The 10224-nt window shown below is 32.6% G+C and overlaps 1 protein-coding gene across 1 annotated transcript; it reads left to right on the top strand.

Annotated features, from left to right (window-relative positions):
* Positions 1-731: 731 nt before the first annotated feature.
* LOC111614177 lies at positions 732-9384 on the top strand. Its single transcript, XM_023355560.1, has 2 exons — positions 732-811; positions 8648-9384. The coding sequence occupies exons 1-2, from the start codon at positions 794-796 to the stop codon at positions 9188-9190; spliced, it is 561 nt and encodes a 186-aa protein (XP_023211328.1). The 5' UTR covers positions 732-793; the 3' UTR covers positions 9191-9384.
* The last annotated feature ends 840 nt before the right edge of the window (positions 9385-10224 follow it).

The following is a 10224-nucleotide window of genomic DNA, read 5'->3' as shown; positions in this document are numbered from 1 at the left end:
GAAAATATTAAAATTTATGAATTAATTAGGAATAAAGTAAGCTTACAAAGGTGTAAATTCTTTTGTTAAAAAGCAGAAAGAAAATTTACATACTTCTTAATCCTGAATGGAATGAAAATAATGAATATTAAAAAAAATATATTAAAAAATTTAAGCACACGTTTTTTAGTAAGGAAAACTACTTTAATTTTTTTTTTAATTCCACTCGAGGGTATCTTTCTCATCTTGATAGTTAATTAATTATAAAGGAAAACAGTAGAATAGATTTACTTTCATTTCTATCTTTTAAAAATTTATCCTCTTAAAATCACATATTTTACATCTAAAAACGAGATTAAAAGACATCAATTTTTAATGATTTAACAGAACTTTCTAATGTATTTTCATTTATAAATATAAATTCTGTTCAACCCCTCTCCTGTAGCTGCTGCTGTCTTTATTATTATTATTATTATTATTACTTTTAATTTTCAAAGTTTTGAGATAAAAAGGAAGGAAAATATTATAAAATTTAATTTTTGTATATATTTTTTAATTTTTATATAAATCGACAAAATAAATTTGATTGGTGTCCCCATAGAAACGCAAGATCAACAGTACCATTCGATAACAGGCAACAAACGACGCGACATTCTATGTTTAATACTTAAAATGTCAATGTTAAATTTCTTGGATTAATATTTTTAGAAAATTATATAAGTTTAACATTTAAATTTATAACTCCATTCTATATTTTTTTAAATTTTTCTTACTCGTATTTTCATTCTTTGTGACTTACAAACAGACTTACAAAATGGGGTCGTCAGAAAAGGTACGTTTTTAAGTCGAAAAAAAGAGTGTTTTTTTTAATTAATTTAATAAGTTTTTGACATAATTAAGGTGCCATAATTAATTATTTTGTGATAAATTTTGGTTATTCTTGTAAATATTATCACTTGTAATTACTTGAAAACGTATGCGATTCAATATAATTTCGTATGTTAAAGGATCATTTTTCAAAAGTATTTAATTAACTTCAATAAAAATCTGCTTAAATTAAGTAATTAATTTATTTGGCTTTATTTTAAAACGTTTCCTTTATTCTTTGGAGAAAAATCAATTTTAATTTCTTTTCAGAGTTTCGATTGTAAAAGTAGATATTAGAAGAAATATTAATTTAAATAAAAGTTTTCTTCATTTCTAATTGAGTTTGAATCGAATTGGAATTAAATTGTGATTGATTTCTCCTGTTAATAATCGAATTTCAATCGTAACTGGCTGCTTATAGCTACACTTTGCTTCAGCATTTTGATGCTTGTCAGCAAATTTAAGTGCTTATTTTGTTTAAAAGTAGTCTTTTATCTACTTTGACCTACTTTAATTTTATTGAAAACGAAATTTCGATCTGGTCTCAAAAGTCTATTGACAAAAAAACGTTACACAGCAAGGAGGATGCGTCGAAATCGAATGAAACTTTATTAGTGAGAACGTAAAGACAACGTTCATAAGTAATTACAGTATCAGTCCGTAGATAATTTACTATCAAACAATGGCACAATTTAAAGAAACAATTGTATTGGGCATGGAAAAGCCATGGAAACGTGCAGGCTCGACACGCTACTCTGAGACAGATTTATTTGTCGATCCCTTACACTCGTAGATACCCGAATCTGGTATTCTCGCAAATGCTTGATGGGTTCCGGATGCGGGAAGACCAAGCGAGTGTGGTAACGACGGAAACATTCCTGGTTAATCCTATTTGCTCCAAGCCAAGCATTACCCTTTAGTTCCGCTATGAAGGCAAAACGCGATAGTTCAGAATTTTCTAAACGTACCTTGTGCCGTTAATGTTTAACTTATCACTACCAGGGCTGACCAACTGTCGTACGAAACGCCAGCAATGGGGAAATTATGACGCTCAACACAAGCCATTATCTAACAGAACCAGAAATTGTCGCTAAATTTGTTTGTGCAACGCGATTTGTGGGCTATCTGCCGAGCAGGGATGTCTCCCGGGAGGACTTTCTAAATTGTGTTTAATCCCACTTGGCAGATCGCCCATGCGATTTGTTGCCTTACCCCATTGAGCCATTCCATTCTTTTCACTGGTGTAGATCTAAAGCGATATCACGGGGTATAAAAGAAACAGTTACTTTAAATTCGATCGAATGTAACTTAGTCCCCTAAAAAACGAATTTCGTGAATTTTTACATCCACTGTGAGTGAAAAATTCTACATTGAACCATAAATTAATTATATTTTACAGTATTAAAATTATATTTATTTTACAGTAGAGTATAGAGAAGCCCACGAATCTTCCCACTCACGTGTCATCTGCAAGATTAAAATTATATTCGTGAAACTAATTATCTGTAAAGGAGATCATGCAAATATTTAAATTCTATTATTTTTACCATTAATTATTACTTTACTTTTAACTTTCTTTTGTAATTATCTTCATACTCTCTACTATGATCTTTTGTTGCAATTTATTCCTACTTCTAAACTTTTAATTGTATTTTACTACATACAAATGCCCATTATTCTTGTCTCATGGCTCTTACTTGTCTCATATATGTGACTTCATTACAACTTAATTGTATTTTATGTTGCATTATACTGCTGAATATATCCATATTCTTTTTTTTAATTGTGTTTAATCTCACTAAATTTCGTTTACATAACCTGACAGCAGAATTTTGAAGATTCTTTCATCAAAATGAAAACCAGTAAGGATGAGGTCTGTGATGGAGATGAAAATTAGTTATGAATATTTAAAGTACTCGTTACTTGTCTTTGTATTTCTTATACGAAGACGAATAAACGACAGTATAATAGAATAAGAACTGTAGAAATGAATTTTTATTTACTACAAACTCCTAATCACTCGACCTTATCATTCTCCTTTCGAATGCCAAAAGGGGGACGTCCTCAATTTTCACTTTTAATACAGTCGACCCCCCTAAAACACTGTTGATAATTCCGTTTTATATGAATTCCATGTTGTACGAGTCACTTAGATTTTACAAATACGTGTGCCGAGCTGTGAACGGCTCACATATTTGTAAAATCTAAGTGACTCGTACAACATGGAATTCATATAAAACGGAATTATCAACAGTGTTATAGGGGGTCGACTGTATACATCCATCAGCATCTGTTAAAGCACACTTAATGCCTCCTTTCGAGAGCAATTCGCCCCCATTCATGTTTTCTTCGGATAAGCGTATCCCTTGAAGACGTGAGCAATTTCGTGGATCGTAGAATATAAAAAAGAGCAATTACTTAAATTACTTAAATTAAAATATAATTAAAATTAAGCTTCTCGTATCTGCTCTCGATTTCCCTCTGTCTAACTCTCATCTCCAGATTAAGAAAGGACGGACGGACGGACGGACGGACAGACAGTGGAAATTTGAAAATTGCGGGTCAATAAATTAGTTTTTTTTCTTCTTTTAAAGTAGATAAATATAGTCGAACCTCTAATAACGGCCACCTCCAAACGACGACCATAAAAATGCATACAAAATAAACCACCAAAAACGTTGATGGTCGTCGTTCAGAGGTTTGTCTGTATGTTAAAATTTAATTTATTTAATCTCTAAAACGTAGATTATTATCAATTTAAGTAAGAATGTATCTTGAATTTATAACGAGACTAATTTATGTTGTAAAGATATATATTTACATTCCACTAATAATGCAGAAGAAGAAGAGGAAGGAAATTTTTTTTATTTATTTTTTAAAAAGGGAAGAGGAAAGAAAGCGTTAAAAAATAATAATGCTGAATATTTATAAATCAATATATTTATTGAAGGAAGCAGAAGCTTCATTAATTCTTCTCCAATGCATATTTTTACGTTAATGACTTCATCTCGGTTTGTTTAATAGGAATTATGATAATTTGTACATCATTAACTGATACAATTTTAAACAAATCGATTTTTTATTTTGTTTTATTCTATTTTTCTCATCGTTTTTAACTTAATTCTAATGGAAATTATGAAATATTTCTGTTATCCCTTTACTTATTGTCCATTAAAAATTTACTGTTAAAATTACAATGTTTATAACGTAAACTTTAATTTAATTACATTAAATAATTAAATTTATATTGTTTAGACATAAATTACAAAGTTATTTGTATTGTTTGAACTATATACAATCGAACCTCCCAACGACGACTTCCTCTGAGCGACGGCCATTTTTTTTTTAGAAATGTTTCTTCACGAAATGCGCACGAAATAACCTCCAAATAACGGCCATCTCCGATAAATGTTCTTTATGTTTCCGTCAGTGGCCGTTGTTCGGAGGTTTGAGTTTATATCTATGTAAATAACACATGCAATTTTAAACTGTATTGTTTACTACATCTTTTATGTATTTATACTATTCTATTTGTACATATTTAAGTACTTTTTACTGTTTAAATTGCTTACGTAAAAATATTTTGCACATTAAAAATCTAATAAAAGGTTATTTTATACATTAAATTACAAAATGTTTTAATGCAATACCGTAAGGCCCTACATTGTATATTATTAAGTTGTGCTATTTGAATTATAATACAATAAAACTTGTCTAAAACGGATCCTGTACAAAACGTAAATCTGTGTAAACTTAACGGGTTGCCGTGGAAACAATCTGTCTCGTTTGTCTGTAGAATTGTTATAACCTGTATTTTACGGAAGCGGAAGGAATTTTTAATATCAATTCATAACGTAACCTGTGTAAGAAGAACGTTACAGCAGTTATTAAAACACACTTTAGTGACATTGGGTTTTCCATAGATTTTTTTTTCTATGCACCCGTTTTTAGGTGTTTTCCACACGTCTTTGAAATATTAAACGGAATTTGTCGGTAAGATTTCATTCCGTTTTAGATAGGTTTTACTGTATTTAAATCAAAAAAATAAAAAGAATTCTATTTACCCGCAGCAACCATGATAAATATTTATATATAGAAATATATAAAATATATATTATTTTTGATACAAGGAATTATCTATGATATGAGAGAGGATGCATACAAGAACTTTATTTACATTAAGTTATATGTCAGTAAAGCCATTCTGTGCAACAAAACAAACTTTAATAACGTTGGTTTCCGTACCAGCAGATTTCTGAGTGATTATATTCTCTTGGCAAATAAATATAAGCTCCTAATAACATATTAAAATTTAGTCACGTGAAGAAATAAACTGAGAATTTGAGAGAAAATAAAGAGTTTTATTGTCTTACATCGTTGTTTCTTTCTGTTAAAAAAATCATATTAATAGTGACGAGCAACTTTGTTGTATATCTTGATACAACACGTGGGTGCTGTGTCAAAGGATGCCGTCCGAGGAAATTTGGCCTCTGTTTAAGTGTTAGGCACGAGAACAAACAGGAAAATACGTAGCCAGCTCGTTAGTTAGGTGAGAAGCCACGATAACCCGTGTTCAATGGTTTTATCTACTAAACCATGGTGGGTTAGCTTAAGATCGTAAGCGTAAAGCATACAATGGTTTAAATTATACGACAATGTTTGCAACATGCAGATTGGACCAAATTTTATGATAATACAAAAATTATATTCGAAAATCTGGCATCTTTCATAATCCGGCACTATTCTGGTCCCTAAGTTATATTTTCACAAAATTTGTTGCTATCTGCACGTTGCAGACATTGTAGTGCCGGAATTGTGACAGATTATATTATGACAAATTCTTGATCAAGAACTTATACTTTTTTTAGTTTGTTAATTGTTTAATGCTCTTCAGTGCTATTTTACTGACAGGAGTGCGGGTGTTAATACAACTCAACGTAAAAATTGTCATCCCAATCACTCAGAGGTGTCCAGAGGGATCCAGGTCTAATCCTGGACTCTGGAATATCGCCTTCAACTCATTCCTGCATGTAAACGACATCCTGGCTGGTGGTTGCCGCATCTAGGGCTATGCGGACGACACTATCATTTTAGCTTCTCATAGAAACAGTGGTCGCTTACAGGACATATGTAACAATATTCTCAAAATCATTTACTAGTAGAGCATTGAGCATAGGAAACCCATTAACACGGACAAATGCGAAAGTATAATTGTTGGTAAGGAAAATCCTCTCGTCAGGAAACTGACCATGCATTTAGGAGCACACAGTATAAAGCAGACAAAGGAAATTAAATATTTAGGTGTTATTTTTGACGAGAAGCTTAACTTCACACTCCACATCAAATACATCATAGACAAAACTAAAAAGATGGCCAATGGCCTTGCTAGTATTTCCAGGAAAACTTGGGACCTAGGTCCCAGCGCTACCAAGCTCATTTACAGGGGGCCATTCAATCTGCCCTACTTCATGCCATACAGGTGTAGGGTCACGTGGCCGCCAAAGTACAATACACGTAAACTGTTATCTGTCCAGAGAATTGTCGCTCTCCGCATCTGCAAGGCGTACAGGACTGCACCCACTAGTGTTCTATTGGTAATGTCAGATTTCACCCCTATAGATTTAGAAATTAAGAAAATCATTTGGAAGGAAAACCTCGTCAACACGCCCTGGCGAGATTATAATGACTCACTTGTCAGATGTAGCCAAAATTATGAAGGAAGGTAAGATTCTCTACTCTAGTCTCGCTCTGCTTGACGACATAATATAATTCGGAATAGATAAAAGAACCTTCCTTACTTACGACTATCGTTCCTCTAGTCAGCTTGCCCCAGACGTTTATTTCGATTATCCGAAGGATCACCATGTTTAGAATTTACACTGATGGCTCCAAAATGAATGAAGAGTGAGTGCTGCGTTCGTAGTTTATTGTGATTTAGGCCAAGAGCTTACTCAAGTGTGTTTCAAATTAGGTCCACACTGTTCAATTGCTCAGGTAGAAACATTGCCTACTTATACGACCTACCTGATCCACATTAGGAGTAGACGAGACAAAAAACACTTTGTACACTATCGCATACGCTCCTATAGTAGGGTAGTTTTACATAGGATAGCCTCATTAAACGCGTGCATTTCATATATCACATTCTCGGGAACTTAAATAACAACATTAAAATAGATTTTCAATGGGCCCTGGGTCACGCGGTGATTCCCGGAAACGAGGCCGCTGACCGTCTTGCCAAATCGCCCGCTAAGTCTACAGTCACTAGCATTTTCAGTTATATTCCTACTTTTTAAACTGATATGCACGTGAAAAAGTAAATTACCATTCTATGACAAGACAACTGGGACCATACTACAGGTAGGCTCGTCTACACTTTTATCCTCAGGGTTGATACTATTGCCACTTTTCCACATTTTCCCTCTAGCTTTACCCTCATTCATCTTTTTACAGGCCACGATTGTTTCAAGAACTATCTGCATAGGTTCAACCTTAGTGACAACCCGCACTGCGAATGCGGCTGCATGAGGACCAAACGTCTAGCCACTTAATTTTCCATTGCTATAGGTACAGTACAGTACACTAACATTACGATAGGTTAATGAGAGCGACAATTTTGGAGAAATACAACTGGCCTTGCACACTATGGCAACTCATTCACACAAGTACTGTATAATGTACTGTACGCACCATCGCCTACTTTCATTCCTATCCCACAGCAAAGCCCTCGTGGTCTCTTTCCCCCATGGCAAACACAACACGTAGATTTCCTCGTTCGCATTGTATAGTTCCAGTTAAGGTTAATTGTACAGCTAGTTCTTTTGTATTTTGTCTTTTGTTTCTTTGTAGTTATCGGGTTCTACTTTGCCTATCTTCATTGCTCTTCATGTTGTCTTCAGTCTTCTTATATATAATAATAATATTAAAAAATGACGTCATGGTCTTTTGTCATTGCATGCTCCAGTCTGTCAGTTGTACTTCTTTGTTGTGCTTGTCAGTACTCTTGATTAGTAATAAGTTAACTTTTAAGTTAGCATAACTAGTTTTAAGTTAGTAATAAGTTAAATTTAAGATAGCTGTAAGTTAATTTTAAGTTAGTTAAGTTAAATTTAAGTTGTCAGTATATTCACTGTTTCTCATAGTTGTTTCAATTAGGTTATTCTGCTTCTTACAGGGCTTGCTTGCTTAGTTTCTGTATTATTTTAGTATTAGTTTGAAGCCGTTACTTTAGTTTTAAGTATTCAACTTTACACTGTCTAGTTTTTATGTTACTGTACTACTTATTGATGTATGGTACAATTCGGGTTTTCTTTTAGACCCACAGCCTTTCAGTCTAAAAACTGCACGCCAACATTAATCGTAGAGGGAGTAATAATTACCCTTACGTACACTGTTCAGAGGGATCCTTCCTTTCTCTTCTTGCTATCTCCTCACCTTCCTTCTTCCCTTTCGCTCTCCTCCCTCTCCCTCCGGCTAAACACTTTGTATGGCCGTTGTCTTTCCTTAAAATAAAAATAAAAATTGGATTTAATGCTTCATATTTTGAGCCGTTTAACATTTTTGGATTTACATTAATTACTTTAAGTAATTTTGCTAGTTCAACCCTTATTGCAATTTGTGTACAGTAACTCTTAATATTTTCGTATGGTAATTCTGTAGACTTAACGTTTGAAATAATTTTCATAATTTTTTGCTGTGCGAGCAGCAAGTAGTAATAATATTAGGCAATTACTGATCTTTATTCGTGTTCATGTGCACATAATATATTACATACAATTTTTTCTTTTGTGAATGTTTACAGTACGAGAAGACACCAAAGTCATTAATGGCTTCCCACCCTTACTTCAAATCGGAATTTTGGCAATTCAACGATGAATCGTGGAATTCGAGCACACCCAGAGTATCAGCTTGTTCTTTTCTCATGGGCATTTGTCTTATAGTAATGGGATCCACTACAGTTTACTTCTTCAGGGATCATTTGCCCGTAAGCGACGATCCTTTCCACAATCATCTAAGGATCACGGGCATAATTTTTCTTATGTTTGGCATCCTGGTCATCTTCTGTTCGGTCTTGGTCTGTATACTTACTTGTACGTGCTCTAAAACCGTTAACAATGACGAAGCGAACATCAGCGATAGCCAAATGGACGCCATTTTTACCACTAGCGGCCATCTTCAGAAGGAAATATCGAGCAGCTCTGATCCTTTATCCGAATGCATAATTAATCCCGGTTATTTACCAGACAGTCTCGATGTCTGTCCCCAACAAAATACTGTCACCGACTCCATATTTACGTATTCCGAGTCAGATTCGAGTTACAAGACAGAATATGGATTTAAGTAATGGCGAGTTACGCGGTTACTGGCTGCTAAATTCATTTAATGATAAATACGATAGTTTATCATCCCGAATCGATGAAAAATTTATTAATTTAGCACAAATTACCGTCACGTATATTCGCGTCACACAGTTAATTAACATTGTTAATATTCTAATTCACTTCGTGAAGTTGACGTTCATCATGTTGTTAATATATTGAAGGCAATTTAATTATATTTTTGCATTTTATGTAATACGAAATGAAATATTTAACTGTTAAAAACTATTTTCGATGTAATAAAATGCATTAAAATATAACATTTTGTCGTTTCTTTTGTTAGTATTGTTTAAAAAAGTAAATTTATTACAGTCGAACCTAAAATAACCTCCCAACAACGGCCATTTTCTTAAGAGAGTTTTTTTTGAAATTCGTACAAAATAACCCGCCTACAACGGACATTTTTCACGTTCTCTCAATGGCCGTTGTTCAATGATCTGACTGTATATTTAAGATAAATTTTACATTATAGAAATTAATACATAAATATATTTAACATTTTTAATTTAATTTAAATTTAATAAATAAATAATTATTTTTTTAAAAAAATAAATTTTTCTAAAATTAATAAAATGTTTTTCGAAAATTTTATTATTTTATTTATGTTATTTTTCAAGGAAGTTATTATTTTTTAAATCAATATTGTTGGATTTAAAAAAAAATAAAAAAATAATATAAACAATCTTCAGGCTGTTAGGAAAAAATAGCTGCAGAAGTGAAATTTTCTTTATAAAAACTGTACTTTTGCAGATGATCTTGTGTTTTCTGGACAAATTTATTAACAAAAAATATAAAATTAATTAATATTAAAATTATACAAAGGTGTACACTCCTGTACGTGTAGATAAATGATTTAATTCTTCATAAAAAAATCCAGCAACGAGTTGCGTAACTTTCACGCCAAAGTTGTGTGGCACCATCTGTTACGAGATTTTATAAAAAAGCTTTTTATATATTAATTATTACAAATTGACAAGAAGCTTAATTTTGAGGGTAGAGA

The sequence above is a fragment of the Centruroides sculpturatus genome, unplaced genomic scaffold (assembly GCF_000671375.1).
Source record: "Centruroides sculpturatus isolate CEXI.00-Female unplaced genomic scaffold, Cexi_2.0 scaffold1938, whole genome shotgun sequence".
In the NCBI taxonomy this organism is placed as follows: Eukaryota; Metazoa; Arthropoda; class Arachnida; order Scorpiones; family Buthidae; genus Centruroides; species Centruroides sculpturatus.
This window is presented reverse-complemented; position numbering and strand designations above follow the sequence as displayed.